The following is a 27,375-nucleotide window of genomic DNA, read 5'->3' as shown; positions in this document are numbered from 1 at the left end:
GAACACAAGTCAAAGACCCTAACGTGAAAATCATGACATGTATGTCATGTAAGAACATGATTATATGCCACGCTCATGAATCGCTCGCGGCCATTTCGTTAGCTTCACATATACCAAATCTTCTATTACGTGACGCGAATGGACGACGAAAGTAAAACACGTCCAAACATGATAATCATGACATGCGTGTCATTTAAAACATGACTACATGCTACGCTCATGGCGCGCTTGCGGTCGTTTCGCTAGCCCCACATATATCAAATTATGCATCACGTGATGTGAATGGACTACGAAGGTAAAAGACACTTCCACACATGATAATCATAATATGCCTGCCGTATAAACATGGCTACATGGTATTAGAGTTACTGCACATGCTACTCTACATGGTATTCGCTCACAGCACACTCGCGGCCGTTTCACTAACTCCACATGCACCAAATTCCGTATCACATGAAGCGAATGGACGACGAATGTAAATGACACGTCCAAACATAATAATCATGATATTCGTGTCATGTAAAACATGACTACATTCTACGCTCATAGCGTGCTTGCGGCCGTTTCGCTAGCTCCACATATACCACATTTGGTATCACGTGGCACGAAAAGACGACGAAGGTAACTGACACGTTCTAACAGGATAATAATTACATGCGTGTCATGTAAAATACAGCTACATGCTACGTTTATAGCAAGCTCACGGCCGTTTCGCTAGCTCCACACACACCAACTTTGGCATCACGTGGTGTGAATAAAAGACGAAGGTAAACGACACGTCCAAACACGATAATCATGACATGGAAGTAATGTATAGCATAGTTTACATCCACCTCGTAACGTTGTACCAATTTTAAAGTGAGATATGAAGCTTCCTCATTCGTGCTTCGCATATCATCGATTCCCACTGTACGTGGAATCTGCCAATTTTTTTTTTATTTTCAGCTTTCTATTTCTTTCCTACCCTCCCTCTCTCTCTTGTTTTATGCGCGAAGCTTCTTATTGTGTAGGTAGTTCCTTCACAATAGGATGTTGCAGTATAGTAGCCACCTCAAGTTAGTTTTAAGAATTGCTCACTAGATGGCGTTGTGCGTGTATGGCGTTGTGCGTGTATGATAATCATGACATGCGTGTCATTTCAAAAGGAGCACAGGCCCCTGTGGCTAGCATTCTTGGATATCAAGGGAGCGTACGATAGCGTTGTTCAAGAGGAATTGTGGGGAATACTGGACACACTAGGCGTGGAACATGTAGTCACTAATCTTTTAAAGGGTATCTATAAAGGTAACAAGGTAGTTATAAAGTGGGAAAAACAGGTATCCAAGCCTGCAGAGGTAAAACGGGGTCTTAGGCAGGGGTGCCCCCTGTCACCCTTATTATTCATTATGTACCTACAAGGATTAGAGGCAAAATTAGAAGGAAGTGGGCTGGGCTTCAACCTCTCTTTAGTCAAACAAGGAAAACTTATTGATCAGGCACTACCAGCATTAATGTACGCAGATGATATAGTGCTAATGTCCAACAACAGGGAAGATTTGCAGATATTGATGGACATCTGCGGTAATGAGGGAGATAGGTTAGATTTTAGATTCAGTAAGAAAAAATCAGCAGTCATGATTTTCAATGACAACGAAGGTAGTGAGCTTAGGATACAGGAGGTCACGCTAGAGATAACAGATAAATACAAATATCTGGGCGTATGGATAAGCAATGGGACCGAGTACATGAGGGAACACGAAACATACGTGACGATTAAAGGTAACAGGAATGCAGCAGTGATGAAAAATAGGGCACTGTCGAATTACACTAGGTATGATGTTGTGAGAGGAATATGGAAAGGGGTCATGGTTCCTGGGCTGACGTTCGGCAATGCGGTCTTGTGCATGAGATCAGAAGTTCAAGCAAGATTAGAAATTAAGCAACGTGGAATAGGTAGGCTTGCTTTAGGAGCACCGGAGGTGGGCTTTAGGAGCCCGACCTCCGGTGGAACACTCATATTGATAATGTATGCTCCAGGGCTACCAAGGCATTGTATAGCCTTAGACGTAACCTTTATACCGCCCCATCTGATATAAAGTGTCTTGCTTACAAAACTCTTGTCAGACCTATTTTCGAATATTCTAAAATTGTCTGGGACCCTTACACAAAGACAAACTGCAATAAAATAACAAAAATACAGCGACTTGGTGCGAGATTTATTTTTAATAAATATCGCCGACATCATTCTCCTACTGAACTTTGTAAAAAAGCTGGACTGGATAGTCCTGAACTTAGGACGAGGATTGAGCGTCTGAAATTCCTCTTCCAGTTAATTCATAATCATTTTAAACTAAACTATTCAGATTACTTCCAGGTCAACACACAAGAACACTCCAGACATCGCCATAATATGTATATACCACCCCTAGTCCCACGTAACGATTGCTTTAAGTTCAGTTACTTTCCACGTGCTATTGAAGATTGGAATATGCTGCCAGAGTCTATAATTGGTTGTTCCTCACTTACATCATTTGAACAGAATCTAAAACGTTTATTTTCCGAATAACAGTGACATATGTTTTTTTTTTTTTTGGCGTGTGTGTGTACTTTTTGTTGGTTGCATGATTCTGCAGTAGTTGTCTTTCAAATCTTCAGCGCGGTGCAAAAGTGCCGCCTCAAATGCGTCATGTGCTGTTCTGCGCGTATGTATTGCATCGCATGTGTGTTCCATTTATGTATGTTATGTATAACTTCGAGTTGCTGGTCACAATAATACCGAGAAATTATCTCGAGACCTGTACGTTACTTCTTTTTTGCAAATAATTGTTTGTACTTCCACCCTGTAACGGCCCACTTCTGGGCTAACAGTATAAATAAATGAAATGAAATGAAATGAAATGAATACACCAAATCAGGGAGTACAAGGTGATATGGGATGGACATCATTTGAGGGCAGGGAAGCTAGCAGCAAGATAAAATTTGAGAAGCGATTGAGAGAAATGAAGGAGGAGCGTTGGGCTAGGAAGGTTTTCAGCTACTTGTACATGAAGAATGTCGATACAAAATGGAGGAAGCGAACCAGGAAGTTGACTGGTAAATACTTAGAAAACAGCAGGTGGCCAAACCAAAAAGAACTATCAGTTAAGAAGAAAGTGAAGTAAACGGGGACTGACATGTGGAAAATGGGCATGATTAAGAAGTCCGCACTAGAGATCTATCAAACTTTTAAGCAGGAAATTGCCAAGGAAAGGATCTATGATAATACTCGGGGTAGTTTTCTACTGTTTGAGGCAAGGACGGGAGTACTGCGAACCAAGACATATCGGGCCAAATACGAAGGGGTAGACACAGTATGCAGTGCGTGTGGAGAGGAAGAAGAAACTGCCGAACACTTGATAATGTTCTGTAAAGGGCTTCACCCTATAGTTCGGGATGATGGCGCAGAGTTTTTCAAAGCACTGGGGTTTAGGGACCGGGAGGGCAAAATAGACTTTAAGCAAGTAGACTTAACTTGAAGGAGGTTATCTGATTGGTGGCTAAAGTCAAGGCACGAGTGAAAATTAAACTCTTCACTGGAAAGTACGAATCCTCAAACTCACTTTTTAAGGGGAAAAAATAAATATAGTTTTGGGTTCATTAAGTATTACGGCTTGGTGGCGCTAGCCACCGCCCGATCTAAAGGGTACAGCCATATCCATCCATCCATCCATCCATTTGATCCCGCTGGATGTCATCAGTGATGACATCCAGCGGTGGGGGACGGGGAGTGAAGTGCTGATTCTGGGAGATTCAATGGCCACATCCAAGAAATTGATGGATTCCTAGACTTCAATGGCGACCTCATGCAGCAATGTACAAGAAGGCACAACCTAGAAGTGGCCAACCTTCAGCCAGATTGCGAAGGAGAATTTACATGGTGTGCCAGAAACAGTCGGACATATATTGACTATGTACTTGTCTCATCCCGACTGGCACGTCTTGTCAACTACGTCAACATTGATGGGGGGGGGGGGGGGACTTCAGCATCGGGAGTGACCACAACAGGATCAGCCTAACAATCTGCTCCTCCATGTGGTTTTAAAAAAAAGCGAGAATGCCGGAAGTCTGCGCAACGATTCCTGCCTGAAGCGGCCCACGAAGATGCATTGCCCAGGAGTTGGAGAACAGCCCACAGACCTCTAAACATCTCAATTATAAAGAGTTCGTGGAGGAACTGCGACGCTTAATGCGGAAACACGAAGTACACTCCTATTGACGAGGAGGGGTGCGACGAAAAGGATGGTGGGATCACGAAGTGCGGACCGCCTTGGACGAGCGCAAAGAGGCAAAGCGCCGGCACAGGAAAGCAGTGAAAACCATTTCCGCAAGTGACGCTCTCCAAGCATGGCAGGAATACCTAAACTGCAAACAGGCTAATCAGACAATAGTCCAAAGCAAAAGCGCTGAGCACAACAGCTGACAACTCCAATCTTTCACAGCGGACTGACGCAATGGGGCCAGGAAGTTTTGGACCTACGTGTCATCCCTGAGTGGGAAAGCCAAGGTACCCCAAATTCGGCATGAGGATACAGGACTGCCAGTATCGGACATGGACAAGCACCTAGCAGACCACATGCGTAAACTGTACGATTTCAGCAATGGCGATCCAGAAATAATAACTGACGATAACCCGATCAATGAATACTGCCTGAGCAACAAGGGGAAATGGGAAGTGACCCATCCAGCTCTGGACAGAGCGATTAATCGCATAGGAGCACACACCACCCGAGGGCTGGACGGCATACGAGGCCAGGCAGAAGCTGGCAGATGTCTTCTCAGGCATCATGGCAGGAGAACCAATACCAGAGGATTGGCGATGTGGCCGAGTAATCCTAGCTAGTGCTGAAGAGAGGAGGAGATGCCGGGTTGCTACGTGAGTACAGACCCCTCACAGTAACCAGCGTGCTATACCGAACTTTCGCACAAATCTTAAAGACGTGGATGGGCGGCTGGGCAGAACGCGACAACAAATTGACGGAGCTGCAGAATGGTTTCCGCAGCGGACGGCGCCTCGAGGACAATATATTTGTGCTCACCCAGGCCATCGAGATAGCACGAAAGGAGAACAGAGGACTCTACACTTGTTTTCTCGAGGTCGCGAAGGCATACGATAGCGTACCGCATGGACATTTGTTTCACTGCATGGCGCAGATTGGCATGCCAAGGACATGAGTTAGTCTGATGCAACGGCTGTACACGGACAATAAGGTGGTAGTGTGTTTTGCTGAAACCCAAGCCGAACCAGTGACAGTAAAGCGGGGTCTCATACAGGGATGTCCATTGTCGCCGCTGCTGTATATGCTGTATACGGCCAGCCTCGAGAGGGCGCTGCTGACGGATGGAGGTGGATTCTCTCTTGCCCACTCATATGACGGAGCACCAGTGTCCTGGAGGCTTCCGGGCCTGGTATACGCGGATGATATTGTCCTGATGGCCGACAGTCTGGGTGACCTGCAGCACCTCGTTTCATTATCGCCAAATCAACTAAGCAGACTTGGACTCTGCTTCAATGCCAAGAAATCAGCGGTGCTGGTGTTTGCAGGCACAGATATAACTGCGGCAGTGTTGCTGCCTGAGGGTGGGCAGATTCCATGGCAGGAAGAGTACAGATACCTCGGTGTCCAACTCAGTACATCAGGGCAAGTTCTACACATTCACGAGAAAAACATCCGCCAAACATCACGCAACGCGGCGAACGTCATGCGCAAACGAAGTCTTTGGGGCTGTAACCGATTCCTGCTGGTTCGGGAAATGTGGAAGTGTGTGCATGTCCCATGCTTGTCGTTTGCCAATGCTGTACTAACCTTCCAACCAGGAACCAGACAGTGGCTGGAACGAGGGCGCCGGGAGGTTGGTCGACTGGCCTTAGGATGCCACGGACGAGCTGCTATAGAGGTCACTCAAGGAGACGTTAAATGGTCTTCGTATGAGGCCCGAGAAGCCCGGAGCAAGATAGCCTACGAGGGCCGCCTGCGTCTCATGAATGACAACAGGTGGGCAAGACGCTTGTTCCGATACACCAGCCTGACTGGAATAACGACACAGTGGACTGCGCGGGCGTACACCCTGCGCCGAAAGTTTGGTTTCTTCGCGAAACCCATGAAGGCAAGCACAGAGTGCGGATGGGCCCATGCCGTCCAAGAACAGGTACGGGAGGAAGAGAATGAGCAGTGGTGGAGGGCGATGCGTTCCAAGGCAACCTTGATCGTATATTGAAGTTGCAAGAATGAAATAGAAAAGGAGCACATGTACGACAACAATGGCGGTAGTGGCCTTCTGCTCGAAGCGCACCCCGGCTGCGGCGGCTACATTTCCGATGGAGGCGGAAATGTCGTAGGCCCGTGTACTCAGATTTGGGTGCACGTTAAAGAACCCCAGGTGGTCGAAATTTCCGGAGCCCTCCACTACGGCGTCTCTCATAATCATCAGTGGTTTTGGGACGTTAAACCCCACATATCAATCAATCAATCATGTTCGAAACGCGGGCTGGGGCACCAGGAACCCTTGTGTACCGTCGCCGATTCGACGAGAATATCGATGACACGAGTGCGATGTGCCGGGTGTGCGGGCAGGAAGAAGAAACCATCCCCCATCTAGTGCTACGCTGTACGTGTTTGGGCCCACACCAACGAAAGGGCACCACACTGCCCGAGGCTCTATAGGGTTTGCTCACAAAGATGACCCGGGGCCACCCACAGACGATGGAGCGGCTATTACAGTGAACTATGCGGCAGTACGCACCACCAAAACAAGGCTGGTGCAGTGGTGGCGCACGACTCAGCGGTAATGATTTATGTGGACAAAGTTGAAGGTGTGCAAATGTGAATGTATACGCCTGTGGAGTGTTTTGTTTATTTACTTTCTAAGTGTTGTTTTACTCTGGCTAGGGCAGATTAATCTGGCCCGTCCGATACAAAGGGATCAGCCTCAAATCATCATCATCATCATCATTTGAAAATATTCTCTTGAAATGGCGTTAGTGGTTTTCGTATAGTTGACGATTAAAGAGGATATATGGCGCTGTTATAATAAGAAATTCACAGCATATTCAAAGAGTGAATGGTTATAAGCGGGGCGAAGCGTCCATCCATCTTTCTGTCACACAGAGACACAGGCAAACAAACAGAGAAACGGCTGGACGGACGGACGGACGGGCGTTTCGCCCCACTCATCCTCATTTATCCCGTAGATATGGGGTGACCTTTTCCAGTTGTTTTCCGTTTTCAATTTGTGTTTATTTCTGTCTTTCTTCCCATTTGTTTCTTATCTTTGTTGATTTTTATATATTTCGCCTGCTTCCTCGTTAAATTTTACGCGTGGTTAGCGTTGTGTTTCCCAAGCTGCAACAGAAATGTCCACCGTGACTTATCATCATCAAGAAATTGACGAGAAGAACAAAGGGAAGAATACTTCTCCGCGCGAGCGCGCGCTCAATATGCTTAAGTCGGCTGTGTTACATCTGGTTTTACTTGCGTTATTATCATCACCAAGGCGCCCAAAGAACAAAGACGCGTTAATATTGTGAGCCAATCCACGAAAGTCCACTTCATTGGGATCGCCGGAACTGCTAAACGTGCCAGGATCTCCTGGGTGTTCCAGGACGACGGTTGTCGCAGGAGCAGATGCGGTCGCCTACCGCCTCTTTTTCATCCACACAGAGACCGGGCCGCTGGTGGCGATGCCCTATCTTCCGGTATTCATGTAGGCAGATTCCTCAAACGACGGCCACTGCGGAGTTCCGTCTCGAAGCGCGGCGTACGCCGCACCTCCACTAAATATGACGGTAGCGGGATATAGGTCTAACGATCCGCGACAGTGAATCGGCAGTTAAACAGGATCGTTGAGCAGCTCCTTGCGCAAGCGCTTCACACAGGCGTCTTCGTCATCTTGAGAAAGCACCCCACGCTTGTTCACGTCCAAGACGCATAGTGACAATGTCATCATTGAGGCGCTCGAAGACCAAGAGGAAGAGGACTTCTCTTTGAGACGAACGTCCCACCATGTTAATACGGCAGTCTGGAATACAATCTCAAAAGCGTAATACCTGTAGTTTAAATTTATTTCATTACGTATTATCGCCATTTCATTTCTTTTTTTAAATCACCTGCCATACCTAAAATAACATTTAAAAGCCTCAACGTCACATTCTTGGCCAATCCCCCAAAGTGGGGGCGCACCATTTATGGAAGGTAAGTGAACAAACACGGATGCGAACGCGCTCAATATGTCCGCCTCTATGGGTGAGAGCCATCCATCGGAGGTCATCAGCATCAGCATCAGCAATAGCTGGCTATGCGATGTATGCGGTTTTGCCTGCGTTAACCCCAAGCGACGATGACAGCACAGCCTGGCCCCCTAAAGGGCTCCGCACTTAAAACGCTCGTCTTCAACTAATTTCATAGTGCGGAAAATTAACTGTTCCGGTTTTACTCCCCAAAACGATGAGACAACTATGAGGGATGCCGATGTAGCGGGCTTCGGCAATTTCGAACGCCCGAGGTTACTCAACGTGCCCCTAATTTTAAGTACATCGGCTTCAAGCATTTCGCCTATATCAAAAATGCACCCATCCTATAGGGTAGATTTGTGTGTTTGCACATATATACCCTTTAATGAACACGGAGGGATGACCGCCGTTGTATTGGCCGCGAGGGCCTCCACTCGAGATGCCAGCGCTGCGATCGTTTTCACATCACAGACAGGATAGTAGTTGTGAAATACGGCAGCTTTGCTTTCGCGACACCACTTGCGTCGTCCCCCATGGCTGCGGTGGTTCTTATAGTCGCGACTTTATGATGTAAATTAGACACAAGAATGGCACCAGGTGCACTAATTCGTAGTGTGCTTGCCCTTATTATCGGTTATTCCGCTTCCTTAAGCACTGAGCTTCAAAACAAAGGGAAGCGCGCGCGGAAATGCGGTGTTCTAGCAGACAACACAACCCGACATCCTATGATTGACGTAACCACGTAGGTGCCGCCACAGTATGTTCTCGAGGCCATTAACTCAGCACGTAGAGCCTCCAAGGCGTAATTTAAAAGTTATGGCCTCGGTCTCTGCTGGTGGCAACTTATCTTTTGTTTACTTTTCTTCCTTCGCATTCACATTACAGTTACTACAAATAACAACCCGTATACTTTGCGTGGTATCATTGTCTTTTGGTTCTCTCTGACATTGTTTCTAATAGAAAAAACACGTGCTTAAACTTACACTTCTCACATATGCGTAACCTGGGCTAAGCATATTCATATCAATTTTGAGCTACGTATCATAATCATCACCGTAACATAAAGTTCGACACGGTAAACATTTGTTGCAGGGCTATGCAAGTTGGAAGAAGAAGAACGTGAGCTGCCGAATTCGCCGAAATAAGCCTTAAAAAAGATATAGACGCACAATGCTCTTCCCAAATATCATTAATAATGTTTTATTTTTCATGAATAGTTGATGAAAGACAGCTGCAGGTAAAAGCTGCTCGGCGAAAGAGGCAACTTGACAAAGGCCCACAGCCCCCTTTCAGCACGACAACAGTGGCAAACAGTCAGCATTGTGAACTCAACAACAACCACTAACACAACTACAACTACAACAACAACAACAACAACTTAATAAATGGATAAATAAAAAATCAATGAATATATAAAAATCAAGTCCGAATTCCTTAAAATAAAAATAGTAACCATAACAATACAGCAACTGTAAAGAAATCTTAAAACCTAAAGATGTTTATATTGCGCAATTGAGTCTGTGTACAGTGTAAGAAATCCATGCCAGCTTTCAGATATTTATTAATTGATCATTTTATTTTTTTAGCAAACGGCAAGATTGTTTAAAAAAAAAGTGAGCGGGCCAGTTGAGTCGCATGAAAGAAGACGAAGATGCTGTCCACGTGAGACGGGGCTGACATTTTGCAAACGTCGGCATGCAGCTGACCGCCGGGCTGGATTCCACGTCGTTGTAGGCGGCAGGACACACCGGATCGAGCCCTCGCGTGAGTCTTGTGTGTTTTTTTTTTTCTGAGTGCATGCTGACTGTGTACACAAGCGTGTGTATGTAGCCACCGCCCGTCGGCTTTCCCCGGAAACAGTTACCCTGCGCCACCGGCTTTAATCCGGCATGCCTGTTTGTTCGTACTAAACTCCTCGCTCTTCCTTTTGTAGCGTGTCAGCAATTTCAGACTCGGGTGTCTTTCGGATGCGCTCGGTGGTCCTTTTTCTTGGCTCGTTAAAATCTCCCCTTTGCCTCTGAGCTGTCAAGACGCAGATGGATGGCCTCTACTGAAACGAACTACCAACGGGTGCCTTTGAACAGGCTTTGGTCCAGCTTCCAGGCAAATGGCCTCGCCACGTGTAGCTGGTGCACGCCGAAAATTATTGGCTTTTGTAGAGTCACGGTCACTCGGCAGTAGTAAAGTCCCAAAGGTAAAGCAGTGCCAATTGAGCCTTTTCACCTTTGCGTCCTTCCCTAGCAATTGCAAGCAGTGCATCCTACGAGGAAATGACTGCTAGAGGCAGGGTTCCGGCGCGGCCCCGACGGAAGCAAACGCGGTCACGCGAACGCCCCACATCGGCTGGACAAAACGCAGGAGGGGTTTCGAAATGGATCTTGCGAGACCTGCTTTTGGCAACCGACGACGCTCAGGGCCAACGCAACGGCGCTGGCTTCACGAGCGTCAGCACAGAACGCATCTTGAAAACGCTGAGCCATAAGCAGCACTTGCCGGGTCCTTTTTGTTTCCGAAAGTGGTTTTTTGAAAGTAAAACGACTCTGCTGACGTAAAGCATTTTTTAATGCACTTTCACGACGCGGCGTACTCCTAAAATGTAAAGAGGCGAAGTGACCTTACCAGAGGCATTGCCATTCGCCGTGTTGCTATAGCCACCAATTGACCTTCTAACCACTGCGAGCATCCCTGCATCGCGGCCGTCGACTGAAAAAAAAAAAAGTGGTTCTTGTTAAAGAATGGTCTTGCCTATATGTACAAATAAGTTGGTAGCGCTGACTTGTAGATTTTTAGACACGACAAAAATTGCACCCCTTGCTTTTATACATGCATTATTCTCGCAATTAACGCTTTTTGACGCATTTTTAGGTCTCTCGAACCTCTCCCAACGCATCCTTACGCATTTCTTTAGATCTATCGAGCCTCTCTTAATGCATCGCTTTGAACCGCAGCACTATTGTGCGTTGCTGCCCGTTTTTCTGGCCAAGAGTCATGCATCACGTACATAGCACTCGAACTAACTTGATTTACAACCTACAGAGTTCACGAGAGAACACTGGCGATAACGTCGTTACCTTCGGTATTCTTCAAGTGTTCTATGTTTACCTTTAGCCTAACACGCTCGCTCAGACTAAAGATCTAAACAATGACAAGAACACATAAAAATGTCTCTCTCTCTCTCTGTTCCTTTTTATCACATTTGCGACATGTAAACGTGGTAGTGGCGACGGACACCTGTATTTTGCGTGTCGTCATTGTACAGCTTTTGTGCCAAATATTTTGGTGTGAACTAGGTGGTCAAAGTTTTTATATCGTACAGTTCTCAGCTACGTTTTCTTTTTTTTTTTTTTTGTCATTGTGCGCATATCTAAAGCTCGCCGTCACGTTCAGTTGAACGTTTTACATAGAAACATTTTGGCAGAAGTGTTGACACGAAGACAAACCAGCACCTTTATGGATGTAAAACTTTCTTAAGTAGACGATGGAACTGCGGTAATAACGTTATTCTTTATGAGAGCCTTCCTTCCGCAAATAAAAAAAAACACTACGGGCGGTTGTGGGCTGGCTAGAAACGGCAATATTAACCTTCACAAAGACGAACAGCCTTTGGCCGAGAATCTATATGTGTGCATGGTCGCCACATGTGTGCGTTTTTCTTTTAATTAGAAGAAGCTGATAGTCATAAAGAGGCGAAGCACTTCAGGCTTGTTCGTAGTCCGGCGGTTGCGATGACACTGACGGCGATGACGAATAAGCGCGTTCCCGGTGGTACTGGGTAGTGGCGGCAAACTTGTGAATCTCCCAGTACCGGCGAGTGTGCGGAAATTCGGGTGTTCACTAATGCGACCCTCTAATGTAGTCCCAGACGCAATGCGTATTTGTTTGTGTCGTTCTCCAATAATCGACTCTCTCCCGATTGTGGACTTTTTGGCAATGAAAACTGATTTGTTGTCGGGGCGCCTTGTAATTTCACCTTGCCCCGTTTCATTCTTGCCTTTCATTGTTTCATGTGTTACCACATTTGTTGTCTGTAGCTACAGAAGCGTCGCACTTTTTAGCCCGCGGGTGAACGTCAGACTCCCGGACAGGAAAAAAAAATGTTAAAAGGGAGCATTGAGTAAACCATGACCAGCTTTGCTTGTCCCCCGTTTTATTTTTAGCGTGGAGTTTTCTAACCTTCGTTGCAATGTAAGCAATCAGTGCAGGTCCTAATTGTCGCACCTACTGCTTTCTTTCAGAGCGAGTCACAGGCCCCACATTCGCACGCGAGCGTAGCCGCAGCCCTCATGGCGTCTAAGAGGAACTTCGATCCGGCCGTGCACTGGTTCCCAGACTGGGACAACCGCACACGTGGATGGCCGCTCGTAGGAAACCCGATCCCGCTGGTCGTAATCTGCGTGTTCTACGTCTATGCTGTCAAAATTGTGGGCCCCAAGTGGATGCGCGATCGAAAGCCCTTCCAACTTCGCATACTCATGGCCATCTACAACTTCGCACTCGTTCTCGTCAACGGTTTCTTCGTCTGGGCGTTCGTTCGGCATGGCTACATCGCCAAAGGTTACAAGGTCATCGGTCAGAGCAACGACTACTCTACAGACCCCGCCACCATGTACATCGTCCGCCTCACATGGTGGTACTACGTGCTCCGCCTGTTCGAGTTCCTGGACACGGTGTTCTTTGTGATGCGCAAGAAGTACGCCCAGGTGACGCCGCTGCACGTGTTCCATCACGTCGTGGTGGCCTGGAACATGTGGATGAACCTCTCGTTCGGCGGTCAGGGACAGACCATGTTCGTCACCGTGGTCAACTCGTGCGTGCACGTGGTCATGTACACCTACTACTTCCTGTCCGCGCTGGGTCCAGCCTTCCAGCGGTTCATCTGGTGGAAGCGATACCTCACCCAACTCCAGCTTGCCCAGTTCGTGACCGTATGTATGCACAGCATGTCTTATCTGTTCTACAAGGAAGGCTCGATTCCGGGATTCACTCTAATCATGGTCAGCGAAGCGGTGGTGTTCCTGGTCTGGTTCTTGTCCTTCTACAGCAACGTGTACCGCAAAGGTGGACGCACCACCATGGACATCGTCTCAAGCACAGCGGTCGCGGCGAAGGAAGCGCTCGCCAAGGTTGCCTCCTCTTGTTGCCCAGAGCCATTGAATGAGAACAAAGATGAGTGAGCCGCTCTGACGGACTCATTAGAAGAGAAGGACTTTTGGGTAGACGCAACGTTATCTCCGACTGCTTAGACTTTAGTCGCTGTTTACGAAGTGATCACATTAGTGGTAACGCATCAGATTAGTCAAAGTGAAGAGCACAACTTGGCAGCGCTACAGCAGTCGCAGATGCTTTCAAACTTGTAAACCAGTTGCACAACCCTTGGAACTTTTTTTAGCCCTCACCGAGAAGGCAGCAAACAGCGTGTCTACATTTATGCATTTATTTTTGTCTTCGTGTTTTTTTTTTCATCGTGTGTGGTTTCAAAATAAAATTGTCGTGTGAGCCCACGTCACCGTTGCTGCTCATTGCGTTTGCGAGTAAAGGCTGTGAAGTGAACAAATGTCGTGCAAGTCAGACTACTGTATAGGTTGTATTGATTTATCAGTGACCTCTTCCAACCCCACTACTCTAACGCCACTGTGTAGCGATTCGCAAAGATGCACGTTTGCTACAAAAAAAAAAACTGCGAATACGGAGCACGCCCACTCCCCACCTCCGGTAAAAATGGAGTCTATCACAAGCCTAGCAGATATGCGTGAAGCAACTCTTGGCAGTCATGTACCGCAGAAATTTAGTAAACCTCGCGTTTCGGTTCCACTGAGCGCTACGAATAGAAATCAGAAGTAGCTTGCTTCATTGACTTGACTTCACGAAGACTGATCAACCAGGGCAGGTAGTGTCAAATCTACTATAAAGCGCAAATTCAAGCAATTCAATTTTGATAATACGGGGCTATCAGCTGTTCAATCAATGAAGCTTTTTTTTTACTTAAACGCGTACGGTAAGTTCACGTTGCCGGAATTTCCGCGTTTTCACGGAGAGCTGCACGAGCTTGGATGGTTCCTATACAGAGAGAAAATTTGAGTAGTCGCCGGTGGTACAGAACACGAACAAACATGCCAGAAAGTCCGGTGAACTGTGCGATTCGCAGTGACAACAGGTGCACCAATAAAACCTCCAATAGCGTGCCCTAAGAGCGGCGATATGTATATGTATACGTGTACATACGTACATATGTATACGATATGTATACGTATTCATGTATACGTGTACATTACATTATGTATGTACACGTATACATGGAGTGCTAAATGTGCACATCGGTTGCAGGGCGTAGTTCATGTTAAGCTACATGTTCCAAGGAATAGTCAGTTGAAGAAACACGTGTAAACCACTCACCTGCAAAAACAGATATGCAAATCTTTTTTTCAACGCTCTATGGTGTTGTATATATTTTTACCTCTGAGCATAAAAAATAGGGGCTTGCGAATATTGGAAAACTTCTAATAACAAATTTAATAGCACTGTATTCCATTCGAATAAAGCAGCCCATATTGGAAATGTTCTCTGAATACTAAGCAACGACGAGAAAGGCTCGAGGGAAATAGGCGCGTCATAAGCGAGAGAAACGTGCCTGGTTTTTGTGGTCGAATAATTCAGATGCATGCAGGCCACGCATGTGTGGCCCTATCGGCACCACACTGATCGCAGGAACAAGGCGTTCTGCTTAAAACTGCAGCATGCCACCGAAGCAAGAGTGTCCGCAAGTGACTATCTTTGCTGGGAAATTGATTTTGGTATTATAACTCATGAAAAGGGGATAATATTTGACTATCAGTTTTATTTAAATGATGTTGACAAAGTACCGCTTTGAATACTGCTAGATTTCAGCCTGCAATTACCAGATTGTCGAAGCTCAGCCTGCAACTACGACAACTGTAAACCTCCGTGACCGCGACAATCGAAGCTCTTTGACTGTTGACGATTCCACAAACGTAATTTATCGTTTCTTGTTCTTAGTTTGAACTCTTGATAATCTGTTTCTATGAAGCGCACTAGTACACAATGGCCGCATAAGACGATAGTTATAGCGCGAGAACAGAACGACAAAGAGACAAGAAGGAGACGAGCGCTAACTTTCAACTGAGTTTATTGCGCAGAGTGCGAAAACATATTGAGGAGACAGTAAACCATGCGACAAAAACCATATTACTGAAAGAGCAATGCATGAGTAAGGGGAAAAAAGAAAAGCAAAGAAAAAGGCAGAGAAAAATCTATAAAGAAACGAAACAGAAAAGTAAAAGTAAAAATATTATAACTTCTTGCACGCACCGAAATCTTCGAGGAACCTTAGTTCCTTCTCAGCCAGAGACCCGGAGGGCTTGCTAATGCATGACACCTATTCGCGTGCCATCTGCGCAGCCTCGACGATAACTCGGGTGCGCTCATCCCAACGCTTATACAGCGTCACTGTGACCTTGAAAAGGGGCGCACAGTTGCACTCAGAGCAGTGCTGAGCAAGAAAACCATATTTCCCGTTTCTAACATTGTTAGCGTGTTCTCTCAGTTGATCGTTCAGACACCTTGCTGTCGTTCCGACATAACAAGCCCCGCAGGAAAGGACAACTTCCTGGAAGCATGCCACATACCTGTTTCTATGCTTAACTCAACATTTAGTTGATGACTGCGTTTTCAGGGGGTTTGTAGACTTGGCGAAACTGATTAATTTGAACGGTGCAGAGCACACGAACTCCCGCAAGTTTTCAGATTTTCTTGAGCCTGTGTGACATCTGGTGTTTGTAAGGAACAATGGCTATCCTTTCAGGCGCTGTATCCGTGTTGCTCGGATCCTGCCCCTGTCTCTGCTCGGCCCTATTGGTCCGCAGGATAGTCTCAGCAACAGAAGCGATAACGGCTCAGGAAAACCCGAAGCCATAAGCCGGGACACTTGAGCTTTGAAGCTCGCAGAGATGTTGTGAACGCACAGGTCCGTGCTATGCCTCGCTTCACTAACTTGCTGCGAGCGGAAGAAAAAGGAAGTAAAGGTTTCTGCGCACGTAGTTTGTAACACCAACAAATATGCTGTGTGCCAAAAAACAATCTTAAATCCAAAAATCGTACCTTGTCATTCTCGGGCATTTGATGTGTCAACACAAGAGGCTTTGAACAATCTTCAAACACGCCTCTTGTTTTAGCCGCAATCAAGTGGAACATAGAAGGGTCACAATTTAGAAGCACCAAGAAATCATCCACGTATCTGAATACTTTGGCGACATGCGTGCCCTCTAACTTTTTCTGCAGTTTATTGCCCATTTTTGCCAATAGTAGATCACTGAGTAGAGGTGCTATGCATGAGACAATTGAAACACCTTTTTTCTGCAGATAAATGCAATCATTTTATTGAACGAACGTAGAGGTAAGGTACAGCAAAACAAGGTCAAGGAAATCTCGCGCACTGATGCCAGTTTTCGATGGGAAGTTCAATTCCCCGAAGACTTCTATATTATCTCTAATACACTCAAATAGCTCATCGTGAGGCAGTGAGTAGTCCTGTATGTCAATTGAAAAAGCGAACACATTAGTTTGATTTGACTGTTTGAAAAATCTATCCGTGCCTGCGAGTTTTTGATCAGAAATGGGTCATCGATCGTCAAACACTTTAGATGGGTCTGAATAAACAAGCTGAGTTGCTTTTGCCATGTTCCACTTTGTGTCACAATTACTCGGAAAGGCATGTCAAATTTTTGTGTTTTGGCAGAAAAAAACATGCTGAGCCCATTTTTGTTGCTTTTACTAATATGCCGCGCTAACTGTTTCAACTCTAGTTTACGACATATTTTCCTGGCTTGCGTTTTTACTCTATCTAGACGAATGTCAGTACCACATTTGAAAACAGAGCCAATAGCCGTGACCGCCTTTTCCAGCTACAAGCAATTAGGAAGAACAGCGAAACCACCCTCCTTATCTGACGGCCCGACACAAAGTTCACTGTCTTGCAGAAACTTGGCCGTCTTCCGCAACGGAAGGCTGGTGCTGGTAGGCTTACCCCGTAGGAGCACGTCGACGCCTCCCGAGATGCCTCTGTCCGAATCCTCTGGTGAGGCGCGGCCAGCAACAGAGCGCACCATTGAAAGAAGCTCGGGTGCAGACCCCTCTCGCTTGACGGCGAACTTCAGTCTTAGGGCGAGGGTGTTGTGAACGCAGTCTGGGAGGACGACTTCACCGCAAGAGTGGACCCCAACTGACGGCCGGACTTGGTTGGGCACTGCGCACGAATGCTAGTTAGTTCACGTGACCACAAGCTCTTAGGTGTGTTCGATTCCTTCGCAGTACTCTCGTCATCATCTTTTCTTCACCGCCGGTGGAAGATCTGTTTGTTGAAGCTGGACAAACAGGGTATCACGGTGCATGCGCTCTTGTCGGTGTCATTCAGACCTCGGAATTTCGCACACCCGTATACCATGGCCGATAGAGGGGTGGTAACCTCCAAACATGGTTTAAACGTCTAGAGGCAGGTGCTTGGTGTGAATGCAGAAAGTTAAGGTGCGCGCACGGCAATTGAAGATTGCGATGAGGGTTGTGATGCCTTATGAGCTTGAAAAAGAAGCAGAGAATTTAACAGCATCTCTTTCTTGTGAAGAACCAACTATATACTGCGAAATAGGCAACGTCTTTCAATAGCAGTATTATTTAGCCCACCTCTCAAAAAGAATTCGCGGCTACGGCCTAGATAGCACACTATGCCCAGCACCCACAAAACTGGCACTGCCTCTTCCCCAGTCGTTAAGCGAGTTTCTAATCGTCTTAGTATATTACTTTACCATTACGTAATTTAATTTCCTGGTATGGTGTTAAGATGTTAATTGCTTCGACTTAAATGCTTGGGTTTTTCTTTCTTGTACTAACATAGTTTACCTGCATCTACATCAATACGACAGAACAGCAGTACACGTAATTAAATTAAATACATCAGCAAATTACTACATAATGTAATCAGAGGTAGAGACGTTGCCGCCCAAGTTTGTGCAAAATTTGGCTTAGATGTTGCTTTTCATATATTATGTTCAAATATAGTTCTATATACTGTATTCTACATAGTAACTTTGTCTCGCACCTACTTTCTTGCTGTCCCTGTGTAGCTCAATTTTGCGCTTATTACGAAAATGCTTCTTTTATGAATTTGTACATGAGTGACTGAACTACAGCTTCCAATTACCAGGTCCCTGATTGTTCTAAACTACATAAAGATCACAATAGGCGTGCATGGGATTTTTCTATGGCAAAGGAACACACACTTTAGGTTCACGGATGAAGGTGATATGTAAACTGTTTTCGTTATGCAATATCGTGAGCCCTCCACAGCCGTTATGATTAAAAGCCTGCCTGCATGGCTATAACACTGCACTTTAAACGATGACGCTGCAAGTTCGGCCGAGTAAATAAGCTTTGAGCCAGACTTAGAACCCTCCTCAGATGACAATGAAGGGCGCCTCCTCCCCTGCTTCCCCCCACCCCGCTATCTATCCCACCGAGCGCACGCTTATGCTGGTGAACAACGAGAATTTGTGAAACTTTCACCAAGTCACCCAAGGCTGGGTCATAGCAGAGCTTGTGGGCACCTCATGGACCCGACTTTGCCGGGCTTTTACCTGTATATTACGACTCTTTCTTCCTCACATACTATGAATGGTCATGCCTGCTTCTTTTTTTTTTGTCATCTTTTTAGTCTGTTTTTATTTCTTTTGTAGTAGGTCTATTTTTTTCTATTTTCATATCTTGTTCTCCTTTTCTTTCCCTTTATTTCTCCTTTTTTTTGCTTCTCTTTCTTTTTATGTTTCTGTGTACCTCGCTCTAACTCTATATCTACCTTTAGTCATTCTCTCGCTTTCTATCTTTCTCACTATCCCCCCCCCCCTTTCTTTCTATCTATTTATTATTTTCTTCATATTTCTATAGCTTTCTGTGTAAACAATACACGCCAACCTCGACCATAACAGCCATGCTGAAAAGTTTTTATAGTGCGTATGTGACAGATATGGAGCAAATCTCACTATTGAGCACACATATACCCCTAAATATTAACAAGGAAACATACAGGGTGACACTATTCAGGGCCGCAAGTTGTAGCTTCTCACTGTCTTTATGGGGTGTGATTGAGCACGTGCACTTCATGTTCATAATTATGGTTCTCTTATATCTATGCCGCACGACAAACCTCAACCTTAACAGCTGTGGTACAAAAACGACCAGTCCGCTCAAGAATTCTCGCACGACCAAAAGAAAGCAAAGGGCGTTTTTTTTTTCTATAGGCGTGCACTGCATGTGGTAGCTGTTGCCTCGAAAAACTGGCTCAACAACGACAACAACATTAAATTTCCTTCTCCAATTTCACGTGGCTTCTACGCTTTGTCAACTGCAGCAGTACTTATCTTAAAGTGCGCGGTTGTTCTATGCGACATGAAGAGGCCAAGCCACGTTTTAAATAGAAAAATATTGCGGGACCCAGCCTGCTTTATTCTGCATGCCGGCGTTCTTTTCTGTCTCAGCTAAAAAGTCATTCCACGAAGGCTTTAGAACTGTCTCCCCCCCAAAAGGACAACGCACAGGGCAAATATGTGGACATTTGTTCCTGGTTGGACGCACAAGTGGCCGTTCCCGAAACCAGGAAGCTTATAAACTTCCAGGGCGAAACGCGCATTTTCTACCACAGCCAAAGCGCACAAATGTTAAGCCACGTTTCCTCTATTGGGTCGATTTGTAAGACTACATACGTTATGCGCGCCTTAACACTCGCACTGTTCCGTGATTCCATTGGGCTTGTTGCTGGAAAAATGCAGGAAGTGGACATTGGGACAGCACACGCGAACTTTATTTAGTAAGACTAAGCGTTCCTGGAACAACGATACACTAAGGAAAGTTCAAAATAAGAAACCACAAAATTTCTTCGGAAACGATTTTAACTCCATCCTAAAAGTGCGTGAAAATTCGTAAACCACGACGTTTCAGAACCGACTTGGTTCTTTTCTCAGAGGGGGACTGTGGCTAAAGTGCAGCGGTGTCTTCAAAGGCACTCGCGGGGCAGTTAATGACCCCCCGCCTCCCGTTTTGCCACCGAACGTAGTCCATGTGTATACACCGGAGAAAGGGTTTCGAGAGAGCGGTTGCTGTTTTGGGCCATTCGCTGTATATGCCACGACTCGAGTAGTAGCCTTCTCCTCCAATTAGTCTCGCTTTCAAGGATGGTCGTTGAGTGCAAATCTATCTGGTGGTTGAACGTCTCAGAACGCTCGGCGACGGCGCTGAGCTCTTTGTTGAGCTTCCGGACGTCGTTGACATGTTGTTTGAGTTCCCGCAGGCTTTTCGTCTCACCGATATACGAAGAAGGGCACTCTCCAAACGTCTTTGCAGGGGCCAGGTCTCCGAACGTCTTTACAAATAGACTCAAACGTTCGTGAAGCGTCAGTTGACGTTATAAACATTACATATTGTCAGGTGGTCATGACATTGACGAAGGCGGCAGACTGTATCTCTAAGATGAAACTTTATTTGGCCAAACATGTTGCCGGTAAAGGGAAAGTGAGATTACAGCAATACACACTGGTACAGCCAGCGGCTTACGGAGCGTCGGCCGTCGATCAATTGAACATCGTTGAAATGCGCTTTCTTTAAAACATAGTGCGTCGAACTTTCCATTCTAATCAATGGTGGTCGTTCAATCTCTGGAACAAGCTTGAATGTTCACATCTCGCGCACAATCTTCACAAAATGATCTACTACGATCGTGAAGCTTCTCGAACACTGAAGAACGATCTGTGTCGAGCATTGCTGACAGTCTTGACGGGCTTTAAAAGAAATAAAGCTGGACTTAAACAAAAGGACGCGGCTCTAGGTACCCCTATGATACCGCCGTCCGGTCGGGTTAACGTCAATTTTAGTGAAGCGCCATTCACTCAAGTTGATTTATATAGCAGTGTCCAGGGCTACCATCTTCGAGTGCACAATCACTTCATAATCAGCTCACTGCTACTGGTGTTGCTAATATGCATGCTGCTGTTGGCATCATAACGGAATTATAAACAACCGGTTATGCAAAACATATTCGGCTATTTAACATGTGTACATGCATTTGTGCCTATCTTTAGCGCCACTTTGTAATGTATCGCTCGATAAAAAAATTACAGCTCAGCCACCTTCCATCCGCGTACTGCGCATAACGTTGATTCCCAAGTTGTACGTAGTCTCTGACTTTTTTTTCCTATAGCAACGTACTGTTCGCTTCGCCCATCACGTTGGTCTAGCGGTTGTGGCGCTCGATTGTTGATCCGCAGGTCGCGGGACCGGATTTCGGGCCCAACGGGTGCATTTTCGATTGAGGAGAAAGTGCTTGAGGTCCATGCTCTTAAATTCAGGTGCGTGTTAAAGAGCCCCAGGTGGACGAAATTTCTGGAGCCATCCACTACGGCGTCTCTCATAATCATACTTGGGGACGGTGAATCCCAGCAAGTATTGTGAACTGCTCACTTTGGCTATGCTTTCTCATCTAATTTAAATATTTAAGCACCTGGCTGACCACTGCCTGCACAGATAATGCGCCCTATATATTAACATCAATGTCCTTGGAATCGTCTCGTCGAGGAGCAAAGCAAAGAGCTCATTTGAAAGATAGGTGGTTATGTTTTTTTTTTTTACTTAATTAACACGTGTATGCTACTTGCAGCTTCTAGTAGACTATAAGTTCGTGGTTTTGGTTGTAGCTGTTAAACGCATGATTACTTGTGTATATTGCTGTTTTATTTCCAGTCAACGGTAGTTGGGTTTTTTTTCTGCTTTTGTTTCCTTTCTCAGGGATGTTTTTTCTCCCTTTCTTCGTCTTTTCTTCCTTTTTCGGCGTTTGTGGGATTAACAGTCCCTCATATATTGTTTTCCCCCGGCTTATGGAATGCCTCCGGGCCCTTAAGGCTTCAATAAATGAAATGAAATGGAAGATGAGACAGGCGCCCACCAGCCGACTGCTTCGTTACTACAGCAAGTAAAAACTACATAGGTGTCACGGTATTCAGCCGTGAACCACACTGAAAACACCAATATGAAGCCGCGATAGCAACAACGATAAAACAAACAAAAAATTAAGGCGGCTTGCGCGAGTGGTGGCAAGCATGAAGGAATTAAGTGCGTAGATGGGCAGCCTTCTTTCGCTTTTCTCTTTCTTTCTTCAAGTTTCTACAGCGAAAGCTGTTAGGAGATCACAACTCGGGTATCCCGCAGCGCCGTATACTTGTCCCCCGCCACCAGTGTCTGTAACGACATCGCGCGAATTTAGAAAAAAAAACTAGTTCCAGTGACACAGTGGGGTTCAAACATTGGTCCGATTGGTGCTAGCCCAGTATTCTACCACTGAGCCACGCCGGTACTTGGGACTTGCGGGCAATTTTGCCTGAGGCAGACTTGATGTCGGGAAAGCGATCGCGGTAATACGACTTATAAACCGTTTCAAAACAGCCAAAAAAAAAAATCGGCAGATCCCACGCACCTGGGATCGACGTTATGCGAAACATGCGGAGGTAAGGTGACCGTGTTGCAATTTTATTGTGTGACACGTCATGAAATGGCGCTAAATATATGTGCAAACGTTGCACGCACAGACGTATGTTGAAGAGTTGCAGATGTTTATATACCCCGTTATTTGCACTTGCACAATGATGCCAACTGGAACATACGTATTAGCAACACCAGAAGGTGATATGAAGCGCTTATGCTCGCGAGGATGCTGGCCCTGAACACTGCCACATAAATCAACTTCAGCACATGGCAACTAACCACAACTGACGTTAACCTGACGTGACGGATGTATGAGAGGAGGACATGTGTAATGCTAATAAAATTGGGTAGGCAGCACTGCAACCACTATCGACGTTTCATGAAGATTAACGTCTGTTTGAAAAGTAGTTCCGAGACCTGGCGTAGCTCTGCGGTAAAATGCTTCATTGCCACGCAGAATACTTGGGTTCGATTCCAGCTGGGACCCTGACATTTATTCTTTGCATTCGTCGGGTTGACGCTAGCGCTTTCGGTTATTTCTTAACGCTCGCAAGTTAAAATTGTCCATGTGTGTTCTCGTCGTTCCTGGGTAGATACTAAGTGTCAGTGATTTGTGGCACATACCCGCATACCAGCGGCACATACTTGCCCCTTGGGTATGCACCACTGTCTGGCGGGACGTGTTTGATGACGTACGTGACAGGATTGTGACTTTATTGAGGTCTTGAGCAGCGCGTCTTACTCGTCAAACCATCTTACCCTCCCATGCTACTGATTTGCGTTCACACCAACTCAAGGAGGGGTGGGGTGGGACCACGAGAGCACCCAAACGTAAGTCGATGGATAGATAGATAGATAGATAGATAGATAGATAGATAGATAGATAGATAGATAGATAGATAGATAGATAGATAGATAGATAGATAGATACGCTCAAAGTCGCCGAAGTTCACTAAGAAATGACAAAAGCTTCTTTATGTTCAGCTATGAACTGTGGCGCATACTCACTTCAGGCAAAATGCTTCATCGTCGTCAGCCACTGCATTAACAATTGGCGCTAAATTCCTCCCAATTGTTTAGCGGACACCACGCTTCTCAGAGAGTGACGAAAAAAAATAGCATAGCGAATGCAGGTCTACTACCCTGATTTTTTTATTATCAACGCCAAAGTGGATACCAAGCAAGTGTGCTTGCAGCAGTTACCAAATGAGTGTTTAGAAAAGGCTCTGAAAGGCCGCTCTTCTAGCTTTGACTGTGACTGTGGTGCGCCTTCCGCGCAGGCCTGGCGTTTTTCTGTGTTCTTTCTTCTTCATTTCTATTTATTTATATCATGAAGGTACCCGAAGTACAAGTGCAAGAAGCCTTCCGTTTGGCGCGAGCAGTGAGCTCAGGTGGTATACGTGGTTTCGACTGCGTTAAGCCATGCTACGACAGTATACGACGCTGACGGAATTCGACAGCGTGTCATAGGTGCTCCACACTTCAAACAGAGAACCCTTGATGAGTTTGAATCTGTTTATGGACCATGGTGAGAAAACAATGGTATGTGGCTCCACACTTCAAACAGAGAACCCTTGATGAGTTTGAATGTATTTATAGACCATGGTGACAAAACTTAATGGTATCTGGCGAAATTCCTCGAAAGTGCCACCCAATGCGCGATAAACAGTGAGCAAGCGGCGTCATACTATTGGGGGGGGGGGGGGGAGGGGGGGACGCTGAAGTGAAGGTCGTCGATGCATAAGACACGCGCCGTACGTAGCCGCAGACAGAAGACGATCGTACGTGCGGGCAAGCCGGAAAGGCAAATTACCCCGCGTGCAGCATATATTAACTATGCAATGCCACTGAAAAAGGAAGCAGCTACTCGCAGGGGTCAACAGGCGTGCGCGGGCCGAAATGCGAAACACGTGCGGTCGTTGCTGCGAACTCGAAGTATCTGGTGTTAGCGCATGCGTAATCCACTTTCCGCCATGCGTGAGCGCCTGTACGTGCAAGAGCACAACGCGTCCAAGTTCCGAAGAAAAGGTGACAGGTTAAAGTCGTCGTAGATTGAATACTGAGGAAAACTGAAGTGGTATAAACATAGAAGCACGATCATCCAAACTGAACCTATAGGGTGAACCTCGCATGAAAATTTTTACTGTGTGACCCCGAGCTATTCAGACACAAGGAATGACCAACGTGTTGTAATCGGTCCGCACGTTATATATATGCGACTCTTTGGGCAAGTTCGTGGTTCAATATACTAATAGCGCTACAAGGGACAAGAGGTAGGATGTTTCTATTCTTTGTTGCGCTGTACTTAGTAGAGATATGGGTCACGCACAGTAGTCTATTCAAACACAGCGGCAAAGTGGAAGGCAGAAAACTGGACAAGATATGCCAGGAAGGACAGACTGACACGCGAGCAACTTAAGAGTCTAACGCATCATTAATTATGTATTATTAGGTGTTTAGTCTAATGTATTGTTATGAATAATTTTATTACGTTCGAACCATTATGAAGAAAACGCTGAATAGTAGTGTTTTTTTTTACCCCGCCCCCAATTTGTTTCGAGGCAAGCTGAAAAAAGGATAAAAAAATTGAAGGACACTCAGTAAATTCCAAAGTGTGTCCGACGTAAGCCTGTGGCAATTCCTGCCTCAGCATAATACAGTCAGTCAGACGCTGATTACACCTAGGATTTCTTTCACGCTGATTAGGCGACTTCCCCACCATTCTTCAGGGCATCTGTTAATCATAGGCCCCATAGTCAACGTCTCAATCAACGTCCCCAAGATCATCACCAAGTTGCCTATCAAGCATGCGAATGATGTCGCACTGCACGTAAGTGGCGCAACTGTTGCTTTGTGCGGCTGTACCATCACGTGATTGCCGAGAAAATGTGAGGGGAAAGAAGCCGCAGCTGGCGCCGTTCCAGAGCCCGGACGAATGGCTGGTCGGACGCTGCGAGTATGAGCCATTCAAGGCCATCGGCTTAATTTGAAGCACGCCACAACGCACTTCATTTCATGCATAGCAGGAGCATGCTCATACTATTTCTCTAGGCAAATCATGCACACCTACCTAAGAGGCTTCTTAGTCTGTATTTAACTAGTCGGGGAAGGTCGAGTGTTTAGGTAGAAAAACCCGACGACTATGATATTGACTAATTTGAATTCTGAGCGCTGCTATAGTGTTGATGCAAGGTATAATGTCTGGAGATTTGGCTTGCCGCAAGGTATCGACCAGGCAATCATACATTTAAAGGGCCGGGCTGTCGTGCACTTTCGTGTACTGTAGTATGCTGTCGTGGTCTCTTGGCATAGCGCTTCATGAGGAGCTTATTGAGTGCACATTTACGCCAAAAAGGAGTCTTCTTCCTCTTGTACTTCGAGTGCCTTGATGATGATCCCTTATCAGCGAAAAACAACTAGAGCACTTGGCGTAACACAGGCAAAATAACGCATAAAGAGAGAAAATAATTCGGAAGCAAATGTGAAATAGGAAAAGAGATGAGGTGAAAAAAGGGGAAAAATAAAAAGCGAGAAAGAGAGAAAGAAATAAAGAAAGAGAGAAAAGAAATAAAAGAACATTGTCGATCCCTCCGTTACAGGAATCGGTATAACACGGAAATGAAAGTAAAATTTGTCCTTACTAAAGTAACCGAATAGTTGCTCTACGTCAACATAATAAGGTTTTGTACAATGCCTACCGTTGCTTGGCACCTCTATCATCGTTTAACGTCGACGAACCCCAATTGACACTTCAAGGCACATCTCTATTCGGACGATTAACGCTCATCGTCAAAATAAACAAATTGATTGATTGATATGTGGGGTTTAACGTCCCAAAACCACCGTATGGTTAGGAGAGACTCCGTAGTAGAGGGCTCCGGAAATTTCGACCACCTGGATTCTTTGGCGTGCACCCAAATCTGAGTACACGGGCCAACAACATTTCCGCCTCCATCGGAAATGCAGCCGCCGCAGCCGGGATTCGATACCGCGACATGTGGGTCAGCAGCCGAGTACCTTAGCCACTAAACCACCGCGGCGGGGTTCAATTATTAAACAACTACACGTAAAAGCTGTAGTACTTAAAAAGAATAGTCTGAGAAAATTATGTGACAGCCAGAATAGCGTCGCAAATTGGGCGCAAAACTTGGGCTAAGGTTGTCATCCTGCAGTATGTTGAAAAGTGATCGAACACCTTAACCGGACTAGAGGGGAAAACTTAGAGCCTGGTGTCACCTTTGCAGCCCGGCAGCGTTTTTTTTTTTTTGTTTTTTTTTCTCGGGGTGAGCGTAAGCCGCGGGAACGCTGTGTTACAGCCAGGCGAGGACGGCATACGTTGCATGAGCTGTTTTAAAGCGCAGCTGGCGCCCGTTCCTGCGTCGCCATCAGTAGCGTAACCGCGTGAACGAGTGTGTGCCACAAAAACTGGGCAAGACCCGGTATCGTGTACAGGAGGTGCAAGCGTCAAACGGCACGCCAACGAGTGCAGGCCACAGGAATTGGCCAAGCAGCCACCAGGCACAGAAGGAGCGAGTGCCAAACGAAAATGACGTGCCGCATAAATTGAGAAAGCAAAGAAAGACTGAGCAAGCCACGCT

The 27,375-nt window shown here is 46.0% G+C and overlaps 1 protein-coding gene across 1 annotated transcript; it reads left to right on the top strand.

Annotated features, from left to right (window-relative positions):
* Positions 1–9,869: 9,869 nt before the first annotated feature.
* Positions 9,870–13,746, top strand: LOC119169366 (very long chain fatty acid elongase 7). Its single transcript, XM_037420466.2, has 2 exons — positions 9,870–10,009; positions 12,481–13,746. The coding sequence occupies exon 2, from the start codon at positions 12,529–12,531 to the stop codon at positions 13,417–13,419; it is 891 nt and encodes a 296-aa protein (XP_037276363.2). The 5' UTR covers positions 9,870–10,009; positions 12,481–12,528; the 3' UTR covers positions 13,420–13,746.
* Positions 13,747–27,375: the final 13,629 nt, after the last annotated feature.

The sequence above is a fragment of the Rhipicephalus microplus genome, chromosome 2, assembly GCF_043290135.1.
Source record: "Rhipicephalus microplus isolate Deutch F79 chromosome 2, USDA_Rmic, whole genome shotgun sequence".
NCBI lineage: Eukaryota > Metazoa > Arthropoda > Arachnida > Ixodida > Ixodidae > Rhipicephalus > Rhipicephalus microplus.
The sequence above is the reverse complement of the archived record's forward strand: the minus strand, read 5'-3'. Positions and strand labels throughout refer to the sequence as shown.

Bases quoted from the DNA above. Each gene is read 5' to 3' on its own strand.
- LOC119169366 (XM_037420466.2), top strand. From the start codon at position 12,529: ATGGCGTCTAAGAGGAACTTCGATCCGGCCGTGCACTGGTTCCCAGAC.